This window comes from Biomphalaria glabrata, chromosome 6, assembly GCF_947242115.1.
Source record: "Biomphalaria glabrata chromosome 6, xgBioGlab47.1, whole genome shotgun sequence".
Lineage (NCBI taxonomy): Eukaryota > Metazoa > Mollusca > Gastropoda > Planorbidae > Biomphalaria > Biomphalaria glabrata.
Genome location: NC_074716.1, coordinates 51,385,988 through 51,413,101, shown reverse-complemented (window position 1 = coordinate 51,413,101; position 27,114 = coordinate 51,385,988). Strand labels below are relative to the sequence as shown.

General features: G+C 38.1%; 1 protein-coding gene across 1 annotated transcript in view; it reads left to right on the top strand.

The window, feature by feature from the left end:
- The window catches only part of LOC106055847 (protein kinase C-binding protein NELL1-like), a 229,561-nt gene that overhangs the window by 8,209 nt on the left and 194,238 nt on the right, over positions 1–27,114 (top strand). The window contains exon 2 of the mRNA XM_056031489.1: positions 16,028–16,503. Coding sequence (XP_055887464.1) covers positions 16,437–16,503 — 67 coding nt within the window. The 5' untranslated portion in view covers positions 16,028–16,436. The remainder of the gene's footprint in view (positions 1–16,027; positions 16,504–27,114) is intronic.

The following is a 27,114-nucleotide window of genomic DNA, read 5'->3' as shown; positions in this document are numbered from 1 at the left end:
CATATAGATCGAGGATATTATACAGACTATTGGACAGGTGAGCATATAGATCGATGATATTATACAGACTGTTGGACAGGTGAGCATATAGATCGAGGATATTATACAGACTATTGGACAGGTGAGCATATAGATCGATGATATTATACAGACTATTGGACAGGTGAGCATATAGATCGATGATATTATACAGACTGTTGGACAGGTGAGCATATAGATGGAGGATATTATACAGACTATTGGACAGGTGAACATATAGATCGATGATATTATACAGACTATTGGACAGGTAAGCGTATAGATCGAGGATATTATACAGACTATTGGACAGGTAAGCATATAGATCGAGGATATTATACAGACTATTGGACAGGTGAGCATATAGATCGATGATATTATACAGACTATTGGACAGGTGAGCATATAGATCGAGGATATTATACAGACTATTGGACAGGTGAGCATATAGATCGAGGATAATATACAGACTATTGGACAGGTGAGCATATAGATCGATGATATTATACAGACTATTGGACAGGTGAGCATATAGATCGATGATATTATACAGACTGTTGGACAGGTGAGCATATAGATCGAGGATATTATACAGACTATTGGACAGGTGAGCATATAGATCGATGATATTATACAGACTATTGGACAGGTGAGCATATAGATCGATGATATTATACAGACTGTTGGACAGGTGAGCATATAGATGGAGGATATTATACAGACTATTGGACAGGTGAGCATATAGATCGATGATATTATACAGACTATTGGACAGGTAAGCGTATAGATCGAGGATATTATACAGACTATTGGACAGGTAAGCATATAGATCGAGGATATTATACAGACTATTGGACAGGTGAGCATATAGATCGATGATATTATACAGACTATTGGACAGGTAAGCGTATAGATCGAGGATATTATACAGACTATTGGACAGGTAAGCATATAGATCGAGGATATTATACAGACTATTGGACAGGTGAGCATATAGATCGAGGATATTATACAGACTATTGGAAAGGTAAAGAGGCGCTGTGGGGTCCCGGGTTCGAATCCTGGTGAAGACTGGGATTTTTAACTTCGGGATATTTGGGCGCCTCTGAGACCACCCATGTCTAACGGGTACCTCACACTAGTAATGAATAAAACTAGGATTTACGACTAAGACCAAGACTGCTTTCTTGTTCCTTACTGAAAATTTGTTATGATTACAAGGACTCTTTTCTCAAATAAAAACAAAACAAAAACAAAAAAAAAAAACATCACATATATAGAACAGACGTCCTGTCGATAGGACAGACACACACAAAAATATTTAAGTAATATTTCAAAGACTTAGCTAATTCTATGGGACACAAAATTCAAAACATTATTTTTTATTTCGCCATATTTAGTCCAAGTTCATGTCTCCCCCTCACTTTCCACTTACACACACACACACACCTCTTACTTCCCCCAAACACACATTGGGAATGACGTCACCAAGACCCCCATTCATTTCACATCTTTAGAATCCCTATCCAACCCTGCTCGACCAGATGCCAAAGCCGATTTCATCTGTACACATGACCACCATAACTGTGTGTCAGCATTCTAAGAATTGGGAAATGCATGTGAAATAGGTCATTGACCGAACCAAAATAAAAAAAAAAAAAAAAGTCATATTAGCCACCATAAGGTTAAGAGAAATAACAGTAGTACCATGAATACAACAATTAGATCAATGGTGTCAAACCTTTGGCACCATAAATTTTAATGTATATGTTTGTACAAAGATTTTGTTTACTGAGCTCAACTGACCTGCTTTTTTATTTTCTGACTCCATTTTTAATCTCCCCTGTTCTCTACAATTATAAAGGGGAAGAACTGTACATTGTATTTCCGCCTCAATCCCCCCATTACAATTAATTCGAAAGGTCATAAATCAAGGAGATGACCTCTATCCCTCCTGTCCACAGAGGCTTTAGTGCGATGTTTTGACTACACCAGAGTCAGGGCCTGACCACAAAAAGGAGAGGGAGTGGGGCAGGTGAGGGAATACCAGCCGGGGGGATGAATGAATAAAAAAAAAAGGGTGGGGGCGAGGGGGGCAGTTTTAAAGGCAGGTTTTAATTTTGTCGTTTGGTGTAGGCCTACATTGTGATACAGATACTGTTGGTGGGTCTCGGGCGTGTGGAAAGAGAAAGTAGGTCATCTCTAATAGTTTCCATGCGTGCGTATTCGTGGGTGAGTGATAATTTGACATACAACTAGGAAATAGGATTCCCCACAGGCTCAGAATGCACCATGAATAGTTCTTTAGTAGAAAAGATAAGAAAAATAGATGTGAAATATAGTATGTTACATTTCAGTTTCCCACTTGCGTTAACCAGTAAGTTTCGGACAGAAGGGGTTTGCTAGCCTTGGCTGGCTACCCACCTAGTAGAAGGAAAACTCGGAATTCAAACCTTGCAGCTCTACCCAAACTGAGAAAAAATCAGGAGCCGGCCTTAGGCAGCTTGTAGCACAGTGGTACGCCCTGGCAGTGCCCGTGCGACGCGGCTGATCCTAAGCTGTATTGGCACTTTACCGTTCCTTTTGGATACATCAGCATTAAACGTTAGATCAATAGAAGTATGGTCTAGAAATCGTACAATAAGATACAAGATGTTCATTTCTTTAACCGTAACCCAAACATTTAAAGCTAAAATAAAATAAATGATGTGTTAAAACTTTTTATTGAACAAAAAAGTCTTAGAGCTCAAGGTGGCACATTAATAATTAACCATGTTCATTAAAGTTCCCCTTTCAGACCTTGAGATCTATGGGGCAGATGATGTTAAGGTCATCTGTTTCTGTGGCCAACGGTTAACGAGCGGGTGTCATGTGGCCAGCACAACGACCAACCGCCTTTACTTTCCCCCAACTAAAGTCAGGTACCCATTAGAGTTGGGTGCACTCAGGGACGCCCTAAAAATCCTGATAATATTCGAAATCCCAGCCTTCAGCGAGATTCGAACCCAGGACCTCAGGCTCAGAAGCCTAGCGCGTAACCACTCAGCCACCGCGCCCCCAAAACCATGTTCATTACTTCGTATTTGATACTGGACTGGACCTACTGACTGTTTCTAGTGAACCCCCATGGGGATATACGGCCACAACCACACCTCTCTACCTAAGTCTTTTCTGAGAAGCTTGTTTGTAAAATGTTTGAATATGTTTGTAAAACGTTTTACACGTTTCGGATGTTTCTTCAGAGTTGAAGATAGTCTACTTACTAGTCCAAACCTCCCGCAGGACGACGGGGGATGGGAGCGGGCAGGGTTTGAACCCTCGACCGTCGATAATCCCGAACGACAGTCCAGCGCGCAAACCGCACGACCAGGCAGCCATTCCGGGTTTGTTTGTACCTGCCCACTTTCCCCTTTCCTTGCGGATTCTTATCAAGTGTCAACCTTACCACATTGGTAGCTGGTTTTTGCAGGGTGTGTCCTATCCAGCTCCACTGTCGCATTTTTTGATATCTTGGACTATGTTTTTTTTTTCTCTTAGACTTAAAGCAGGACCGGCTTTAGGTAGTTGGAGGCCCTAAGCGAAGTGAATTTTGGTGGCCCCAAATGAAAATTAAAAATAAACAACGACAAAATAAAATCACGCAATATATTTAAACATATCTGTATCTATATCGAATTCAATATGTTTTAGACATGTTCTTTATTGCCAATTGAAGATCCTTCTAATCAGAGCCGATATGCATCACTTGAAACTGCATCCTGTCGTGACCATGTAGGTAACTTTTCCCTGCAAAATACCCAATCCCTTGACCACTTCTTTTATGACCATCCGCTTTTCGCCCGCCTTTTGATATACCAGACCTGATATAACTTTATTTTCACCAAAACGTGTTCTAACATTGGTAGTCTAACAAGTAAATCTATAACTTTTGTTAATAAACCTGAAGTCGTTGTAGAATCTCAGAGCGAGTCTACCAGACATAGAGCTCTTCTATGTTTGAGATTTGATCCAAGTTTCGTGTTGTTGTTTTTTTTTTCTCAACCCCCCCCCCCCCCCACCAATCGGAGGCTCTAGGCAGCTCCGATAGTTTGTCTATGCCTAAAGCCGGCCCAGCTTAACGTCTAATTCACCACAGCCACTACGAAGAACGATAATCTTCATACATGTTACTGGACAAATGGAAGACAGGCAAATATTTGAAAAAAAAGCTGAAAACGCACACACACACACACACACACACAAATACTTTTTTTTTTTTATTCAGTACTGAAGAGATGACCTCGCCAACAACACATAAGACACTAACATAAGTTTAAGGTTTACACAACAGTTCACGTTAAAATTGTTCCTAAACTGTCCAAACTTGACGATCACTGGGTTGTCTATTGTCCTGTGTTGTAGACGAACGAAATTATTGGGATTCTTACGGAAGGATCTGTCTTTATTTCCTATGCATTTCTGGAGTTCCTCCACAAAAGTCGCATTTCTGGGGTACCACCGTTAGAGTTGCACTACTTTTTGTTGTTTTTTTTAGTAAATAAATATTTTTGTGATATCGAACTTGGTTTTCTAAAGATGAATATCTAAAAAAGTTGGACTAGTCCAGGGAGTCAATGTCCCCGAGCATCCCCCAGTCACCGGCAAGATGTGAGCGAGGTTTGTAATCTGCAACATTATGAGGTCGTCGTGTGATGAGGTTTGGACATTTAGACAGACACTTCAGCCTCTGAAGTAAATGATTACCAAAGCGATGTAAGGCATGAAAAGAAAGGGAAATAATCATGTTGTCTTCATTTTGTAGCATTTTTTGCCCAATTTTTATAAAGCATAAATTTTTTTATAAGCCACTTTCGATCTTTTTCATTTTCTTTTTAAACAATGAATATTAGTATATTTGCATTTTTTACATTACAGATAAATATAATACTAATGCTTTTTTTTTAAATTATTTAACAAAATTCTAAATTATTTTTTTTTTGGCTTAGATTTGTAAGGGGACACAATGAAAATAAAATAATTTCATTTAAAAATATATGTAACTCATCTGCTACCACTTGACAAATTAGAATATTTTTAAGATGGTTATTGGTATGTTTAAAAAAGAAGACTGACCCAATGGCCGAAAATATACGTTTATCTGCTAAAATAAAATAAAACAAGTTTATTCGTGCTATAAATAAAAACAGCTGCTGTCTAAAGCTGTCTCTGTCTAAAGTTGTCTCTGTCTAAGGTTGTCTCTGTCTAAAGTTGTCTCTAAAGTTGTCTCAAAGGCTGTCTCTGTTTAAGGCTGTCTCTGTTTAAGGTTGTCTTTGTCAATGGCTGTCTACGTCTAATGTTGTCTCTCTCTCTCTGTCTAAGGCTGTCTCGGTCTAAGGTTGTCTCTGTCTAAGGCTGTCTCTAAGGTTGTCTCTTGTCTAAGACAGCTTGTTATACACAAGAAACTAAAGTGTTTAGCCAACCCTCCCCATTATTCCGAAAAATATTTTCTTTTAAGTGAATGGTAAATGTGAAGAATACATATCCTGATCTTACAGCATTAAGATGTTAGTTATAGCCCTTGCATCATTATCCAAAAATAGCAATGACTAGTAGATTTTGTTTCAGGGTTTGCGTTTCTAGGAAACCAACGGGAATTCCCAAGTCATTGTAATTGCATTTTGTTTTTGGTTGTCTTGTGATTTAATGATTCATGTAGTGTTTCGTAATCGTGACCCCCCCCCCCCCCCACATTGTTTCAAGTCGTGATTACTGTCTGGGGGTTTTCTTATTGTCTGCAATACTGTCCAGGCTCGAGACCTGTATAATTTGTGTTTTGCGATGTCTTCTGCTTTGATTACGACCTCATACATTACAAACAAGGGTGAGGGTCGAGAGACACAGCCTCGAACTGGATTGGAACTTGCGGATTCATTTAAGTTCTTGTAAATCTAAGGTTGTCTTTGTCTAAGGCTGTCTCTGTCTAAGGTTGTCTCTGTCTAAGGTTGTCTCAAAGGCTGTCTCTGTCTAAGGCTGTCTCTGTTTAAGGTTGTCTTTGTCTATGGCTGTCTATGTCTAATGTTGTCTCTCTCTGTCTAAGGCTGTCTCTGTCTAAGGCTGTCTTTGTCTAAGGCTGTCTCTGTCTAAGATTGTCTCAAAGGCTGTCTCTGTTTAAGGTTGTCTTTGTCTATGGCTGTCTATGTCTAAGGCTGTCTCTATGGTTGTCTCTGTCTAAGACAGTCTTGATCAATCTTAGTTTACTAGGAAAACCCTGTTACCGTAGGGGAGAAGGAATTGCGACCTGGCCGTTGTGCTGGCTATCTTACACTGATGTGGACAATTTTCGCTCCTCTGGTTTCGGACATTCTTTCAAGGTGACCTGCCCAACGAGGTCTGTTCTTTTTTTTTTAATTTCCTCCTTACAATTGGTATGTCTCATGGTTAGTGCGTGTCATCCATGCGGTTCCATCTTTTATAGCACCATACAGTTTTCTAAGGATGTGCCTTTCCCTAGTATTCAGCAGATTTTGTCAATTGGATACATTGTTGTTAGTCTTATTCCTCTTTTTTATATCATTTTTTTTCCTGGATATTGTTTAGCTCGTAAATGATGGGTGCTATTGAGCGCTCTGTAGTCTCCTGATATTCCTTTCCTTGACTGGCGGATCCTTGACAGGATATGTAGTCTTATATGTTTGAATTAAATTGTATTTCCTAGATATTTAAAAGTTGAACATTTTAAAACTGATGGTCGGTAATTTGAATATATTGTTTCTCTGTCTCTTTAACTTTTGTCATTGTAATAAACGTCCATTACTTTGGTTATGGGTTTACTATCATTGACCTCAAGTCCTGCTGGCCGAGATGCTTCTTCCAATTGTATGGAAGCTCTAGCAATGTCAATAAGACTAAATAAAGAATGTAAAGTACATAGGAGAAATGCTGCTTTAATTATAGGAAAGCTAGATCCATTTTATAGCTTGAGACGAAAGCTAGATGAATTTTAAAGCTTGAGACGAAAGTTAGATCCATTTTATGGCTTGAGGCGAAAGCTAGATCCATTTTATGGCTTGAGGCGAAAGCTAGATCCATTTTAAAGCTTGAGACGAAAGCTAGATCCATTTTATAGCTTGAGACGAAAGCTAGATCCATTTTATGGCTTGAGACGAAAGCTAGATCCATTTTATGGCTTGAGGCGAAAGCTAGATCCATTTTATGGCTTGAGACGAAAGCTAGATCCATTTTATGGCTTGAGACGAAAGCCTGATCCATTTTATAGCTTGAGACGAAAGCTAACTTTAATCTATGTTTTGTTTGTTTGTAAAATGTTTTACATGTTTCGGATGTTCCTTCAGAGTTGAAGAAAGTTTACTTCCTAGTCCAAACCTCCCGCAGGACGACGGGGGATGGGAGCGGGCAGGGTTTGAACCCTCGACCGTCGATAAATCCAAACGACAGTCCAGCGCGCAAACCTCACGACCAGGCAGCCATCCAAAGCTAGATCAAAGGCGTAGTGAGGGTGGGGGAGGGAGGGGAAGAGTTTGAAAATCCCAAAGGCCCCCACTTGAAAGGGGCTCCCAAATGAGTGTTTTTTACATTAAATTTTACACAAAGACAAAGAGGTCAAGCCACCAGAGCACCCAAATGATGTCACATTCCTAGCTACGCCCCTGAGCTACATCTACTCTATAGCTTCAGAAAATATTGATCATCTTTCATTTCAGTGCTTCTGGCATCAAGTGCCACATCTGTAAATATGGAGAGACAGGTGGGTTTTCACTTTTCGCGCCTCCTGATTTAAATATGTCTAACTATGTGGTACTAGACACTTGTTGTGACCAACTCCTCGACCACTCCAAACAGAGCAGTCAGATGTTTGAGCACCTGGAATGAGCTGTCACTTAAATACTGACTTTCTACATAGGCCATCGGCTATATTCCCTCTCCTTCCCCCCCCCCTTTTTTTTCCCCCGATTCCTTTTTAATTTTTTTTTCCTGGACAACCTGGTGTCAAACGGGGCACCTGTAGATAGTTCACTCCCTTTGTTTTATCCGTGACCCCTATCCTCGTTGGGGTTTTGTTCCTTGATATCTGCCTGGTATATGATCCCAGCCCAGTGCCTCCCCCCCCCCCCCATTCCCCACATACAGAGCATTATGTATGTGCGGGTGAAGAATGGCCCCTGGAGGGAATGTCCTGGACATGAGCGTGCGTATTTACCTCCACTCAAGGTCCGACACTCTTTGACGTCAGATTTCAACTAGCCTCTTGTGTCCCTCGTGTGTCCGGTCCCCCCCCCCCGCGCCATGGACAATGGGCACCCTGAGTGGAAAGCTTGAAAATATTAGTCCCATTACTCTCTCCTGGTCACACTCACCTCACGCTTTAGCCGCCATTTTGTATGAAATTTTAGAGGCATTCTGAGGAGAGAAGAAAACCCAAACCCCAGAGGGCGACCTACTCAAAATTAACGCAGACACAATAAAGATTTTAAAAAGTCAATCATTTTTTAAAAAATTGGGATTGACCTTCACGTGGGCAGAGAGGTCAGTTGTGGGCCTTGGTGACTAGAACAATCAGATTGTCGCGCCCTACCGACGGTGTCAGTTTCAGAAAGTTTCACCAGAATTAATTCTACATCTCCACGCGGGAAAACTGGTATAGACATGCGACACATACACTAGTTAGAAAACAAAATCAACCAATAGTTTTTGTTGCTTCAGTTCTGCTAGGATTCATTCAACAGTAGGACTTCTGGAGCTGTTTTAATTATCAGGAATCCAGTTTTATTCTTGTTACTTTTGTTTTCTTATTTAAACATTAACGTTATTACGTTATAGTAGATAATAATAATAATAATAATAATTATAGCTTTTTTTATAGCGCTACTTTCATGCTAAATAGCATGCTTAGAGCGCGACGATACTATCTCATTTGTGGACCTCCGGGCTACTTGGACCATCAATGCCAATATAGGATATAGGTCGATTAGCTATTTTAATAGCTCCATTCATACTATTTTTACATTCACGCATTCGCTTTACTTATAACATTATTATTTTGTTTAATTATTTGTAATTATTATTTTAGCTTTTATATAGCGCTTCTTTAATGTCTATAGAATGCTCAGAGCGCTATGGTCCATTCACATTTGCTTCCGTGCTGCCTTTAGGCGCTCAGTAAACACAACTCTGCTCGAGTCGGGTGTCGAACCTCATAGGTAGCCAAGCCAAGCCAAGTTCAAACGTACTTAGCGTCTCGACCACGCTTCCCAATAGATATTGGAAAAGAAATTTAGTTTTAGATAGATTTAGTTTTAGACAGATTTAGTTTTAGATAGATTTAGTTTTATATAGATTTAGTTTTAGATAGATTTAGTTTTAGACAGATTTAGTTTTAGATAGATTTAGTTTAAAATAGATTTAGTTTAGCCTCTCGACCACGCTTCCCAATAGATATTGAAAAAGAAATTTAGTTTTAGATAGATTTAGTTTTAGACAGATTTAGTTTTAGATAGATTTAGTTTTAGATAGATTTTCATTATATTTGTTGTTTTGGTGCACGCTGCAATATCGTTCGGTCGTCTCGATGGTCTTGGGTTCAAACCCTGCCCTCTGCCATCCCCCCGTCGTCCTGCGGGAGGTTTGGACTAGGATGTGCATTAATCTTCAACTCTGAAGGAACACCCAAAAACATGTCAGACATTTTTTCAACCAAACAGTTTACAAGTTGTCTGATTCAGGCAACCCGTTCTAGGTTCAAATGAAGGAGCACTTATACATATTAATTAAAACATATTAAAATAAGAAATATTACTTCATCTTTTTTTTTTCCAAAAACAAATTGTTGCCTCGTTTCTCTAAGATTCTGAAGTTTTTGAGTTTCTGACATGAAAACTAAAATTTATTGAACTTCATTAGGAGAAGGTATACACAATCGAACGAGCAGAATGTGAAATGTCCTTTAAAAAGAAAACAAAAGCTTATCTAAAGGGGAAGAACTTCGTCCTTAAAACTATATCTATCAATAATGTACAAGTTATTTCCCTTATTCGATATCAAACAAAATAATTCATTACCAATAATTAATTGGCTAATTGAGTATTTTTATTTGTTGATTCTTGATGTGTTAGGTACAGTAAATAATTTTGCTAAAGTATCAACTTGATTGGAGAATGTCTGAGGGAGAAATAACGTTAACAATTATTTAAGGGGACCAAACCCAACAAATTTAGCCATATCTGTGAATACTGAAATATTAGTTTCCATTAAACAAAATAAATTAATTACCAGTAATTAATTGTCCCATTGTTTTTTTTTTAATTGATTCATGTCTTGTATATGTCAATAATTATTTGTGCGAAGTTTCAACTTGATCCGAGAATGTATTTGTGTGAAAAATAACGTGTATACACTTTTTACCCGACAGACAGACAGACAAAGTGAGTTGATATAAGGTTTGTGAAAATTGCACTTATATTCAGAAGAAATGAAGAGTCAATAAAATAAATGGAAAACGAACTAGTTCACAAGAAATAAGACGCCTAAGCTATACCGACACGACCAACGTCTATTTTGTCACATCAGAACCGGATACACCAGAATGAGATAACATATGTTCCGGAAGCTGAACATTGGGACATGTGAAATTCACCATTGCGGAGTGTCACCAGAGAGCGCCGATCTTTTCCTTCAAAACTGCATTCTTCGTTAAGAGGCCCGAAAAAGACACTGGCCCAAATACACCCCTATAAGGAGAGCCGTTTGATCCGGAAAACATTGCGCAGTTCATCTCAGATATTGTACTAGCCACCTGAAGACTCTTACATGATAAATGAGAACAAACAAATAGGAGTGCATGTCCTTGTAACATGTAAACATGTCTCTAAACGAATTATGTTCTTTCAAAGCGCTCTTTTGAATTGAAAAGTGAATAGATTGACATCCCTGTGTATTAACCTTAGACATAAATAAATATAGACTGGCCGATTAAAGAGTTTTATGAAACGAAAATTTGTGACTTGCAATTTTGTGTACTTTATTATACAGCATTTATGAGCAGTATAAAAGTTAAGTATTCATATCTATTTCAGCCATAACCTATATAAGAGGTCTAAGTATTACATTATTTTCACTAGTGTTTTTTTTTAATCTCTAAGACTGAAGATCATGCAATTTTTTAAATTCGGAAATCCGAATACAATAGATATACATGTTTTCAAGTTACATGAAGTTACTTCCTTCGGCCAGTCTATATTTATTTATGTCTATGGTATTAACATGTAGAGTAGTCTCTAAACGATTTATGTTCTTCCAAGGCGCTCTTTTGAATTGAAAAGTGAATAGATTGACATCCCAGTGTCCCCGTTGAAATGTCGTCTGCTCTGCTCGAGTCAATGACCCCAGTGAAGTCATCGTGCAGTTTGTGGTTTGAGAAGTTGGCCCTAGAGACAGTTCTGTGATTTCATTTTGCGTTTGGTGGAAGTTCAAGTCTAAAAATTTGTCAAACGACGAGACCTCATGTGGTAGTACAGTTCATTTCGTTGTCTTAGAATTAATTAGTGAAATAATGGATGTTTATTAATGACTTATGTATCTGGCCAACTTAGGTCACTGTATGTCATCTTGACCTTAGAGTCTTGACCTGCGGCTAGACAGTGCAGACAGTTATTCATTATCCAACTTACGTGAAGTGTTGAAATGAAACCCCCACCACCCCCCTTTCCTTTTGGCTGACACGTGTCCTGCCTCCCCACGTTCATTCAGTTTCTTGGTGCGTCACGAGGAGAATACTCGAACACACACACACACACACCACACATACACCACAAACACACACACCACACACATACACACAACCAGTGGCGTGTTTAACTTTAAAAAGACGGAACAGACGATTTTAGTGGAGAGTTGCATCATATGTTCAAAATGTTCTACATGTTTCGGATGTTCCTTCAGAGTTGAAGATAGTTTACTTCCTAGTCCAAACCTCCCGCAGGACGACGGGGGGATGGGAGCGGGCAGGGTTTGAACCCTCGACCGTCGATAAATCCGAACGACAGTCCAGCGCGCAAACCGCACGACCAGGCAGCCATCCAGCCAGCCATATTGCTAACTAAGCCTTTGCTTCCTGTTTCCCCTTACTTATAAGACACACTACACACAGACACACAGACACACAGACACACTACACACAGACACACAGACACACTAAAACTCTATGAGCGTGAATCAACATGATTGAAACTATTGTTTTGATAAAAGAGGTGGGGGGGGGGGTTCGAACCCGAGGTCTCCCAGCCCGTGCTTGAACGCCTCGAAGAAACACGTCTAGACCAGAGATGTGTTGCTTCAACTGTGCTTCTGTTAACATGTCTCTGAGGGTTTAATTCTAGCGAATAGCTTTGAGGATATCAACTGTGCTTCCGTCTGTGTCTCTGTGGGTTTACTTCTAGGAAACAGCCTTGAGGATATCATACTTTGGCAAATAAACATTTAGACCCAGTGTTGTGTGCTAAGGTAATAGTCGGTACGTTTACTATATACAGGCTAAAGAGTTATTTGTGCTAAGAACAACATTTTTACACTATCCCTTAGTCTGTTGAACCGTTGGGGCACCATGTAGGATCATTTGACTGCCTTTCTCCATTCCTATCGATGTTTTGTCTTAAATAGAATCTCTTTCATTCTTTTATGTTGTCTTACAATTTTTTGCTTTCACTGTCTCCCTCTTCTTAATATTCCTGGTACTGTTCCCTGAAGGAAGGTCTTTGCGATCCCTGAGGACCTTGTGATACGGCCATAAAGTTTTAGTTTGCGTTTTACTACAGTGGTCAGCAGGTCATCGTGGGGCTCGGTTGTGATGCGGTGTTTGTAGAATAACATATCAGCTCTAAGCCTCATGATCCATAACGTATAATACTTTCCCTAAACAAATTACCATTAGGTTATAACCTTTCATTCTTTTATGTTATCTTCCATTTGTTTTCACTTTCTGCCTCTTCTTAATATTCCTGGTACTGTTCCCTGAAGGAAGGTCTTTGCGATCCCTGAGGACCTTGTGATACGGCCATAAAGTTTTAGTTTGCGTTTTACTACAGTGGTCAGCAAGTCATCGTGGGGCTCGGTTGTGATGCGGTGTTTGTAGAATAACATATCAACTCTAAGCCTCATGATTCATAACTTATAATACTTTCCCTAAAAAAAATTACCATTAGGTTATACTCGTATCATTGTGTTAACCGAGTCCACTTAGATAAAATGACAACGCACCTTCTTAGAAGACCTGAAATCCGTAGACAAAAGTTGGGTAGAGGCTGGGGGAAATCATCAATGTGGAGAGACTTTGCACCCTATGCGCCAAAGGGCGCAGAGAGGTGCTAAGTAGAGACTACGAATCATGTCGTTGGTTTTCCTGACTAGAGGAACGCGTTCACAGCTCAAATTGCACTTGAAGAGTACGATCCATTTCACGACTTTGTCCTCACGTATGCAATAAGGAACGTGATTGTATCGTTCGTTCTCTAATGCAATGTTCGTCCTCTGATGCAATGTTCGTTCTCTGATGCAATGTTCGTATTCTAATGCGATGTTCGTTCTCTGGTGCAATGTTCGTTCTCTGGTGCAATGTTCGTTCTCTAATGGAATGTTCATTCTCTAATGGAATGTTCGTTCTCTAATTCAATGTTCGTTCTCTGGTGCAATGTTTTTTCTGTAATGGGATGTTCGTTCTCTAATGCAATGTTCGTTCTCTAATGCAATGTTCTTTCTCTAATGCAATGTTCGTTCTCTAATGCATTGTTCGTTCTCTAATGCATTGTTCGTTCTCTAATACAATGTTCGTATGATCCAATCACTTGTCTGGACCAGTTAAGAAAAGGGCTCATTTTTAAAAAATTGATTGTTGCGTTGTCAGGTAACAGAAATAATTGTGCGAAATTTCGAACTTGATCCGCGATTGGGTGTGGGAGAAATGACGTGTACACACTTTTTACCTGACAGACGGAGTTGATATAAGCTTTGTAATAAAAACGACATCTAGATTACGGCTTTCCACTGCGATTCGAGGTACTAAACAAAAATGACTTTGTTCCAAATATTGACATTCTACGCCCTAAGTAATTGCGCTAGTTACAAAATTGTGACACATTAGATTGCAGCTATTGATATGTATTTAACATTAAGCTCTAATGCAGGGGTTCTCAACCTGTGGGTCGCGACCCCCCTGGGGGTCGATTGACGATTCGCCAGGGGTCGCCTAAGACCATTGAAAATATGGATTGTTATTGTCTACTCTTCTATTTCTGTATGTGTGTGTTGGGGGGGGGGGTCGCGGCAGTAGGGGATTGTAAAAAGGGGTCGCCGAGCTTAAAAGGTTGAGAACCGCTGCTCTAATGTATTTAGTGGCAGCTCTTGTATAGGCAATTAATGATGCTATTTATACTAAATAGTGAGAATACAGGTTATAAAAAGTGAGAATAGGTTACAAATAGTGAAACTTTATGCTCTTAAATATTATACTCAAGATTAATCATTGATTAATGACATTTGACTCTTGTATGGCTGTTCAAAGCAGTGCGAGTCCGTTAAGAAAGCTAGCTATGTCAATTTGGCGCCTATTCTAAAACCTGGTGATTTTGATATTTAGGTCTTCATAGAGTGTCACTTTTACTTTATTGATCCATTGTTCCTGTGGTCTTCTCTTTCCTTTCAGGAAATGACTGTAAGTAATAGCCCCATCGCAGTCTGTTTGAGAATGTTGTAGTATTGTGATTCGGTGCATATTACTGCTCATTCTGAATCAGGGGAGGACTGGCTATATGAGCATTCGGGCAAATGCCCGGTGGGCTGGTACCCAAATGGGCCTGTTGGGCCACCGAAAGGGCCGCAAGTATGCCACTATTGTACGTATTAGATCGTTAAAGGTTTGATAATAGTTTCTTATAAAAAGGGACCATCTGAGTGTCATGTTAAAACAAATCTTTTACAGAATCTACACTACAATGTAATACTTATTTAATGTAACACATTTTTCGAAATAAGTTAATAGCCTACATCCGTAGACAGTGCCACTAGTAGGCTTCACCTTTTAGGGCCCACACATAGGGCCTATATTTCTTATAAAGATATAGAGTTCACTGTATGCATGCGCACAGTTTTCTATACATTCTCAAATCTAACATAATGATTTTGAGGACAGGTATGATTAGCTGCCCATCATGATATACTCTTTGTGGGCGGCATGGTGTTAAAATGCCCGGGCCGATTTTGACACCCAGTCCGCCCCTGTTCTGAATATGTTGTGTTACTGTAAATTGCGTGTATATTGTATTACTGCGCATAATGTCTAAATCAGACATATATTACACCTAGACTGGACATGGACATCTCTAAAAATACACAAAAATGTCGTGAAAAACTTCCAAAAAGCTGAAACTAAGTATTGTTTTGTAAAGTAGCTATAAGAAGTAAAGTTGTTGTTTTTCAACCCTAACCTATGTAACATATAATTTAATTTTTAGATCTAGATCTAGTAATTGAACATTGAAAATAACAGTACTCTCGTCTCATAATTATTATTTTGCAATTTTTAGATACATAATCTAGAAAGATCTAGGTAATCAATCAATTTAAAGGTACATAAGATGATTAAAATCAACAGGCTTGAATTATTTCGGTCTAGGATTTTCGAAACATCTTAATGGAAACTAACAGGAAATGTCTTTATTTCAAAGATTTGCGTGAAAATTTAGTTCTGAGTTTATCAGCCCATTCTATTCAATATCCGCAAAAGGGTATTGCATTATTTCTAAACTTTGAAAATTAAAGACAGAAAAGATTTATCGCCCAGACTTCCATTACTGCTTTAAAAAAAAAGTGATATACATAACAATTTATATATATAGGTCTGTGATCTGATCAATATCAGATAAGAAATTGGTTCCGTTTTCCAGTCAAGGTATAATATATATAGGTCTGTGGTGTATATTTTTATCATTTATTATAATTTCAAAATGTTTTTCTCATTTCACAGATCTGAAAGTTGATCTTTGAATCTCCTAGCTCCAAAGAGTCTGTTCATGTCTTTTGAAGGTTGTTTGGGAAAGGTTAAAGTTCACAGTGAAACACAAGATGCTTGATTTGTCTTGACCATCGACAACTTGGTCAATTGGCTAACTAAAATTGGAGATCGGAGAAAGGGAAATTACTCAATTACTTTTAGAGCTCATCAGTATGTACAGTCTAAAAAACAATTGAAATCAAGCTATTCGTAGAGTTTATCACCTGATTCATGCACAAAAAAAAATGTGGATATAAATTTGATCAACTAGAGCATTTTATATTCATATAACCAGAATTGTGATATGAGCTGCGCTTGACAGCATGTTGGATGCAGCGTGTCCTGATCTTGATTCAAAGTGGAATACTAGACCCATTCAGGAATGGGACGATTTCTTATCGGACTGTTTACACACGGATTGATTATAATAGCTGTTAATATCCTAGAAGGTAAGAGTCATCTCTTTAGAAATGTTATTTAAGAAAAAGTTTACCAGCTTTATTTATACACACATAAAAGAATGTTAGTGTCACAGATCACATTATAGAATTGTGTGTACATTTCTTATTTAAAAGAAATATAAGCCCTCGACATGAGTCTCGGGATTTAATCCTCAAATTTAGACACTTGTCATTCAAGTCAGGATTTACCCAAGGGACTTAATTAGTATGTTTGAAATCTATTGGTTGATTTGAATTTAAACAAAGACATTTTTGAAAAGAGTTAGCGCCAGAGAATTGGCGGTAGTAAGAAAGTAAAGTCAGTCGATAATATTAAGTCCTTGTAGCTAGTCACGTTTCTAAGAGCTCTGTTTGAAAAGCCTTTGTATATGTTCCATGCTCATTGATTTGTAATTTGTACATAAACTGTACTTACGTTGTATTTGAATAAAGTTCCAGAGTTTTGTTTTATCAAAGAATTGTCAATTGTGATTCTAGATCTTCATTTTTTGTTAACTATTGAATTCAAATAAAATCCCCGGCATCACAACACATCGTGACGTCATACCATCCGAATGTTGTTGTGACATATTTGGCACTCTCCGACTAACAAAAGTTCATGGACAACTTTTAACGAAATTTATTCAAGATCTAGATCTGGGACCAATTTCTAAACTCTTCAAAGGAACTTCATTCTTATTTAACGGAGGACAGAATTTCTGTGTTTAACAGGTCAGTTGGTTATCGATAATTCTTTTATAAAGATTTTCGTTAGAGTTACGTCTAACTCACGAAAACTATTATTATATGTAATTGGCAAAAGGAATAAGACCAATATACATACTAACTGGCGTTATTAAAAGACCAGTAAGTCAAATAACTGGCATTATAAAAAGACCAGTAAAGTAAATAACTGGCATTATAAAAAAGACCAGTAAAGCAAATAACTGGCAATATAAAAGACCAGTAAAGCAAATAACTGGCAGTATAAAAAAGACCAGTAAATCAAATAACTGGCGTTATAAAGAAGACCAGATTTAACCAACTGTTAAACCAGTAAAAAGTACATCGGCTCAATAGATCTATATTATTATTATATCTGAGATAAAGCCAAAATCCAGATATTGAACATTTTGCTCCAATACAAGAAACTAACAAAGAAATTAAATATGGCTTCCAGTTCTAGAACACAACGATTCTTCGAATTAATAGAATTTGCCAAAGAAAAGCAAATTTCAAAGCCAGACCAGTGGGCAGAGAAACAAGAAGAGAAAGAATATCAAGAACAAGAATCTGAAAAACGCATGCAATTAGAAGAAAAAAAATTGCAAGAAGCCGAGAAACAAAGGCAAGAAGCCGAGAAACAAAGGCAACACGAAAAAGAAAAAATGGAATTCGAAAGGCAAAATAAAGAAAGCATTCCAATTCAAGGTCACTCAAGTATGTTTGACAAATACAGATTAATGAACAAAATATCGGCTTTCAACGAAAACATTGACAATATGGACTCGTATCTCATAAGATTTGAAGAAATAGCTACAACATCCGGTCTACCTGAAGCACATTGGTCGAGCTCACTCCTCACCCTTTTGACTGGCAAAGCTGTCAACATTTGCTCACAACTGTCCATCAATGAACGCAGCACTTACTCTGATATCAAGGAAGCTCTACTGCGCCAATACGGAGCAACCTCAGCCAACTATAGAAAGAAATTCTATAATGAAAGGCCACAGCAAAATGATGATCCTCAAATTTTTGTAGCTAATATGTCAATGTGGTTTGATAGATGGGTATCCATGGCGAAAATAGAAGAAAGTTACCAAGCTCTTCGTCAACATATTATTATCGACAACATCACCCATGCTCACTCAGAAGATATTCAATCCTACATTATAGAGAGAAATCCTACTGATATACAGACATTAACCAAGATCATCAGACAATATAGAGCAGCCTATCCAAACAAGTCAGTCAAACCATCTGTTGAAGAAAATTTTGTCTGCTTTGCTCAAGACAAAAATGCAAGATATCAGTCAGATGACAAAATCAAATGCAACAAATGTCATAAACTAGGGCATTTCACATCTCAATGCCGCAGCAGAACCACAGAATGTTCATTTTGCCATAAAAAGGGTCACCAAACTCATGAATGTTGGAAAAAACAGGCAGTCTCCAAAAATCAAAATTTTGATAGACCCACATCACCAACTCAAAGATACAGCAATAGAGAGCAATACAATCTCAACAAAGCACCTAGAAATAATAAACCAGATAACAACAAACCTCGCTACAGAAGTCATTCACAGGACTCCAGACCACAATATATGCCAAACAGAAGCTCATATAACAGAAGCTATTACAATGAGCACTCAACTATGACAGTCATTGCAAAGTCCAATGGTCTCAAATTTTATCCAGGCTTTGTAGGAGACAAGAAGGTGGAAGTTCTTCGTGACACCGGAAGCACGTCCACATTAGTACATGAACGCTTCGTACACGCAAACCGTTTCACAGGCAACCACGTCCAAGCCACTGCATTCAACGGAACTGTCAGCAAGTTGCCTGAAGCCATCATTTATGTTACCACACCATTCTTCAGTGGTCAAACAAAAGCATTAGTAACACCCAATTTACCAGTGGACCTAATCATTGGAAACATAGAAGGAGTTAAAGAATGCACTCCTCAAGAACTTACTGAATGTACAAATGCCATACAGCAAGGTCAAAAATGTTTAGCAGTAATGACAAGATCCATGTCCAGACAACAAGAACATTTGGCACCTAAACAAGTTAGCCAAAATAATCACATGGCTACCTCAGTTACTCAAGTTATGCAGAATGCAACAGAACCAGTTACTAGTCCAGTAGCCAGCAACAATCAAGAACACTCAACATGGACACCCCCAGTTACATCAAGCCCATCCCTACCGGTCATAAGTCCACCTCCAATTCCCGAACGTCCATTGTTGAACTTTGAAGAACAAGACGACATGCCCAGAGTCTCTAGCAATGATACAAGAACTCTAACTGGTCAAACTGAAGTACATCAAGACAAGTCATATTTCACACATGATGACTTCATGCATCAAGACTTGAATAAGACTGCATCTGCATCATTATCTACCAATACTATGGTATTCATTGAAAATTCTTGCTACAATCAAGACAAGTCTCAAGAACCAGAAGCAGAAACTAAAGAAACTTATACTCAATCAACTTTGGCTATACCAGACAAAAGAAAAACTTTTCAACTTGACTCTACCACTCATACAAGTATTCCTCATCTGAAAGAATGTGAGTCAACTCAAGAAGCCATTACAACCAAGAACATTGAAAGTCAAAGAATATTACATGAACACATGAAATCAAGATATTTTGCTCAAGGAGATCAAGTCAAATTACTGTTACCAGATTTCAGTAACAAACTGTTTTACAAATGGCAAGGTCCTTTCCACATCATCAGAAAGATTTCCAACCTGCTTTATGAAATCAATGTCAACAAGGTTACCAAAGTATTTCATGTTCATATGTTTGAACATTACCATGAAACAGATAATGAAGACATCAAGGCAGAAGTTGAACATTTTACAAGCTTAGCAACTATTCCTGAGGAAGAAGAAACATCATCAACACCCATTCCTGAGATAGATGTTTCATTACCGACATCAAATAACATTGACATTCCCAAGGTCATCACTCTGAATGACATAGCAGCAGCAAATCAAAGTGACATTCCAAAGGTCATCACTCTGGATGACATAACACTACAAACAGTGAAAGACACTAAAGTGTTTCCAGACCATGCAGATTTCTTTACCAGTGTTTCTGAAACATTTCCAGTACTGCAATTTGAAAGAAACTCAGAGAGCAACAACATTGACAACACAAAGTTTCATCCTCCTTCTACTCAAGGGGCAACTTTTCTTCAGAAAGGAACAAATGAACTTCTTCAACATTGCTGTACTGACCGATTGAACTCAGACATGTTCAGTCATTGCTCTATTGAACATTCTAATGCAAAGCATTCTGCTACCATTGTTCTACAGCGTCAAAGTTCATCAACCAGAAAATTGAGTTTTGGTTTCGGACAGTTCTTACTTTCACCAAACTCAAACGCGGTTCAATCAGACATTATCTGTGAGATCATTATGACATGGAGACAACAGCTTCATAAACTGAAAGACCTTTTCTTCAAGTTTAGAAAACGCACATGCACATCCATGACGGCAATTCAGAAAGGTTCCGAACTTTACATTTCTACTCTACATATGTACTATAGCATATTTAGTGCCACTTGATCCATTATCATTCATACTCGTCAAGGAAGAACAGTATTCAGTTGAACCTAATCAATTTGTCTACTCATTTTTTCCACAGGTATTCTATATCAGATGTTACATTTATTTTTAGCACCAAGCAACCCACTGAGGAAGGTCACTCATTCAAGATACTTTGTTTATTATGTTTCAGCATCTTTGCATATGACATGCATCAGACATTTTAATTTTTAAATCATGTGCATTTTATTTCAGGTATTTTATTTCCGGTCGAATATTATTGCATATATCCTATTATGATAGTACAGATACATGACAGACAATTGGAATTTTTCATGTTGAGATTTATATCACATTGAGTATTATTTTCTCAGAAGATTGTCATGTACTATCACAATTATTTTTCTATGTCAATTTTTCATATGCAATATATTTTTTTCCATGTACACATTTTCACAAATGAGTTATAATGTCATATTTTAATTTCATCATGAAGCTTCATAACTTATTCAATTCAAGATTTATGCTTTGTACAACTTTTGATATTGTTCATGACAAGCATTGTCTCATTTTCATAACCACTTGTATAGTGAAACAGGTGTTCAAAGTCATCAATAATTTTATTCACTGCATTTACATTTTTTTTATCTCCAAGTTGACTTTATTTTGTCATATGTTACCTCAACCATTTTTCTATAATTTCATGTATGGTATTTTGTGTATATTTAAATAATTTTTATACATATGAGCATTTCTATTACCATACAAATGCTAAATGGAGAGGGGGGTAATATGTCACAGATCACATTATAGAATTGTGTGTACATTTCTTATTTAAAAGAAATATAAGCCCTCGACATGAGTCTCGGGATTTAATCCTCAAATTTAGACACTTGTCATTCAAGTCAGGATTTACCCAAGGGACTTAATTAGTATGTTTGAAATCTATTGGTTGATTTGAATTTAAACAAAGACATTTTTGAAAAGAGTTAGCGCCAGAGAATTGGCGGTAGTAAGAAAGTAAAGTCAGTCGATAATATTAAGTCCTTGTAGCTAGTCACGTTTCTAAGAGCTCTGTTTGAAAAGCCTTTGTATATGTTCCATGCTCATTGATTTGTAATTTGTACATAAACTGTACTTACGTTGTATTTGAATAAAGTTCCAGAGTTTTGTTTTATCAAAGAATTGTCAATTGTGATTCTAGATCTTCATTTTTTGTTAACTATTGAATTCAAATAAAATCCCCGGCATCACAACACATCGTGACGTCATACCATCCGAATGTTGTTGTGACAGTTAGTGAGAAAGTTTATTAATTAGTGAGACAGTTTATTAACTAGCTATTGATTGCACTAGTGAATCACTCACTTAGTAAGTATGATTGTTAGTTAAATAGTCAGTCAGTTATTTACGCACACCGAGGAAGTGGGCTTTCAACATTCTGTGAAGTTTACTCAAGTCTAGATCCTTCATACTATATGCCTATTTGTCTATCTTATCAAATGTAATCTAAGAAGGGATCCCATACTCTCTCTGTCATTGTCTATTTAGACTTTGAAAAGGTCATAAGCTATTTGAGGTGCGAGGCCATTTAGGGCCCTTTATCAGTCCAGATATTATATGTTAGATCTAAATATTTCTTTGGGGGGGGGGGGGAGGGGGTGGCTTGTTGCTGTCGGTCGTTGACTTGTAGCACCAGACAAATAGTCAGGGCCGGATTTAAGTATTTGGAGGACCCGGGCAGTATTTTTACACTCTTTCGAAAGTTTTAATAAAGATGCACTTATAAATGAAAATACTTATATCTAAAAGCATGGTCTATTTTAGAGGTGAAAAAAAGGAGAGTTCTTGTAAATTTAATATCTTTAAAATAGTGTCTCAACCAATGGGCAACAGGAAACACAGGCAGAGCCATGTACAAAGAAATGAACATGCCTAACAAACTGGACAGTATGGACAGTATTAACTTCCTCCCCCGCAAAGAGCAATCTATAATCTTCCAACTAAGGACAGGACACACACCTCTGTTAAATTACCATCTCAATAAAATAAAACTTACACAACTCCCCTTTCTAGACACCGCATCCATCCTTATGAAACCGTAAACCATATCCTATTTGAATGACCCTTCCTAATCCACCTTAGGCAGACCCTACTTCCACTACAGCCCAACATAACCAACACCCTGTACGGCAGTGCTGAACAACTGAAGAAAACAGCACACTTTTTTTCCTTGGCACAGTCTGCAAAAGAGCTGACAGCTCAGCAGCAATAAAGCTGGCTAGAAGAATAAGAATACGAGAAATATTTAATAGTAAGATTCTTGTGACGTTTATGACCCGTCGAAATTCGGATACATTTTTACGTCTTTGTTTTTTAGCCCCCCCCCCTTTCTTGTCCCCGGGCATGTAGTCCCTCCTGTAATTACAAAATATCTAGTCTTGCAACTAGCACAACTAAACCGACGTAACCGTATTGTATTTTTAATTGTTAGAACTTTAAATAACTTAAACAAACTACAAAATACATATAACTTGTATTAAAATTTAGAGAATTTTAGTTTGAGGTGAAATAAATGCGGTAGTAATAGTATAAAATAGTATTTTAAACTAAATCTAACTAACCACACACGCACACACACAAAAACCGTCTTTGCTGTTTCTAATCTCTGGGTCGTCTCCCTTATCAACATTAAAAACTATTATAGATATCAGCTCCAATTTCATCATTTTCACTGCACAGCCACCGACCAATCGTCATAACACTATCAACGTCACCATAGAAACACACACACACACACACACGCACACTCCATAACAGGGCTCTTAGTTATAGCCTGTGTTACCTAAAGGTTAATCCGACCCTGTCTATCTTAGACACGCTGGTGTGTCTATTTGTCTGTCTGTGTAATCAATTCAAAAAGATTTCGCTCAAACTGTTCTGAACTTCGTTACATTAAAGAAAAAAAATTAAAAAGTTACGAAATTCACGAGCCCTCCCCAAAGCTCGCGTTCTTATTGCTAATGAAACGGGACATTTTATCACGGGCCATCAGATTACATTGATTTGTTACTTTCTTCTCTCTCTCTCTCTCTCTCTCTCTCTCTCTCTCTCCCTCGCCGCTAAACACATGCACGCACAGACGATACCAGACTTTGCCCTCTCCTTGCACAGATAGTCTGTTTTTAAAGGGCATGTACTCCAATGAAAGAGGGAAAGAGGAAGAGGGAGGCTGAAGAGATTATCTGTAAATGGAGGTTTGCGATCTTTGTTTTTTCATTCTCTCTCTCTCTCTCTGTCTCTCTCTCCCCCTGTCTCTCTCTGTCTCTCTCTCTCTCTCTCTGTCTCTGTCTCTCTCTCTGTCTCTCTCTCTCAGTCATCTCTCTCTCTCTTTCTCTGTCTGTCTCTCTCTCTGTCTCTCTCTCTCTCTCTGTCTCTCTCTCTCTGTCTCTCTCTCTCTGTCTCTCTCTCTGTCTCTCTCTCACAGTCATCTCTCTCTCTCTGTCTCTCTCTCTGTCTCTCTCTCTGTCTCTCTCTCTGTCTCTCTCTCTGTCTCTCTCTCTGTCTCTCCTTCTCTGTCTCTCTCTCTCTGTCTCTCTCTCTGTCTCTCTCTGTCTCTCTCTCTCTTTCTGTCTGTCTGTCTGTCTGTCTCTCTCTCTCTCTGTCTCTCTCTCTGCATGCGTTTCCCCCAACTCAACTCGTTACAAATGATATTCAAACTGACCTTGACCCATTCCAACGAGCATGTGTCCCAGAATTCATTTTCATGGAAAAGGGTGGGGGTGGGGAAGGTCCAGTTCTATTCCTGAAATTTTTCTCCTTGTCACGTGGCCCCCATTCCATTAACGCCAGTTGAGTAATTCTTTTCCCCTAAATGACGTCATCGAGCTGTGAAAAAAAAATAGAAAGGGGCACGTCATTTCCGTTGTACTAGTTTCGATTTCTCATATCAAAATACAGACATCTCTGCATTGCAATGTGAAGTCTAGTTCAGTATACTTGCCTCGTTTTGTTTTGTGGTGCTTCTTTAATTTTGAAGTTTAAAAAAAATATTATGTACTTATTAATTGTTGTTTTAAATTATGTTCCACTTATATGCATATTAAATAGATTTTTTCTCTTGAAAAAAAAAAGTAAACATTTTTTTTTTGTGTAAATGTAGTAGTTAGTATGAAAGAACTTACTTAACGTATCAATTCATTCGTTAAAAAAAAAGAAGAAAACATTTTGACAAAAAAATCTAAAACCGTTTGTTTAATGCTTGTTTGTTACATGTTTGTGTTTGTTACTTTTAATAATGAATAGTTGTAAAAATAGTGTGTTTTTATGAAAAAAAAAAAAAACCTGCTTGCATAGTTGATTTTACAAATTAAATATTTCGCTTTCAGAAAAGAAAAAAGTAGCCGTTGCATCAGAACTTTTGAAAATTCTAAAAAATCATGATGTCGGATTTTCAATATGTTTTCTAGTTTACGAGATCTAAATGGGAGTGACGGACGGACGGACAGACAGACCACACAAAACTAATAGCGCCTATTATTTCCCTTTCGGGGGGGGGGCGCTAAAAATTGCCGATCTGAGTATATAAAATTGCAATCCGCGAAATAAATATACCTTCTAGTTTGGCCCTTCGTATAAAAGTGTCCCCTCTCCAGACACATTCTTGTTACATTCTAGTCACTGTGACCATAGTCACTAAATCCTAGTCACTAAATCCATCTTGTGTCTTAAGTCCCCTAAAAGAGACACTGTAATCATTCGTCAAAAGCAGCACTACCATTTTTCTTTCTCTTTTTGATTTATTGTAAAAAAAAAAAAAAAGAATAATAAAAAAAGATGGGCCACTATATTTTTTTTTTTTGGTCTGTACATGGGGAATACACAACTTTTGTGTTCTTCCTTTTAAAGCCACCTAAAACAAATATCTCAAGCATGAAAATCAAATAGAACGAAGCTTTTCGCGGCTCAAGCCCTTCTTTTGAATCGATGAAAAATAAACGGAAGTATTGTTCGCAGACGATGTGTGAGGTGAAAAAAAAAAGGGGAAAGAAGCTAAACTTTTTGTTGCCTAGTCTGTTGACTGCTGTCCCCTTGTATTCGGAACTCGAGGGGGACGGGGGCTCCGTCAAAAGCTCTGCTAACAAAAGAGAGGATAGCCGGTTGTTGAAACATAGGCGGTAAGAGTTGATCCTCTTTCCCCACTTTTGGTGGGGATAATCTCCCTTGGATTCAGCTGTTCCAACATTCTCGAGCAGACGATGTGGCTGAGAACGGAAGAGAGACGTTCCCAGCAGCCTCTCTGTTTGATGGACGACGTCGCAGTCTCGCTAACATGCTGTTTGTGTTGCTCGGCTGTTTGAAGTCCGAAGAGTCAACACGAACGTCGCTGGTTCAACTCCCACGTTGTCTTGACCCTGTCTGTGACGTTATCTTAAGATTTGGCAATAACTTTCGGTTGGAAAGTGGCTTTTTTTTTTGTCTGAGCCCCTGACAAAACGAAATTAGCTAAATCAGATAACAAGAAGATATCTCACATTACCGTATCTTAAAAATACAGACGTTACTTCAAAAAAAAAAAGAAGATGATTACGCCCTACACGTGATGCATCTAGACGTGGAGGTTAACAGTATTACAGTTTGATGTATCTCTACGCGACCTCTCTTAAGATAGACGTAGAAATATCGAATCGGACTATTTATCGAATCGGACGTTGACTAGTCTAAGCGCAGTCTTTAATTATGAGACAGCTTGATTTCCATAAAAGAAGTAGGATGTGTAGCTGAGTAGCGAAAACCCTTGGTTACCTGTCAAGGGGTCATGAGTTCGAATCCTGTCTCGAGTTGAGTTGTATTTGCTGAGCGCCTAAAGGCAGCATGGAAACCTCATGGGCCCTCATCAAAGAGATTAAAAGCGTATTGAAATTAGTTCCAGATTCAGACTTTGTAGCCTGACATCCCCACATCTTATCTTATATAATACAGACGTTACTTCAAAAAAGATGATGATTACGTCCTACGCGTCATGCATTTAGTCATGCATATTAACCAATGACTTAAACTCTGCCAAGTCACTGGTTTTCCTGGCTAGCTCAGGCAACCCATTCCATGCTCTAATAACACTAGGGTATTTGTACAAATTTGTCCTAGCATACGGGACGAGGAATGTGCCTTTATCTTTGTGCCCTTCAGAGTATTTTATTAAATTTTGTTTTTGTATTTGAAGATTATGGTTCAGTGTTTTATGTATATCATTGCTACTTTACTCTTGAGTCTTCTGTCCTAAAGGCTTTCTAAATTTAGTGATTTTACTAAAGGTGTTACTCTAGTCAAATGTGAATATTCG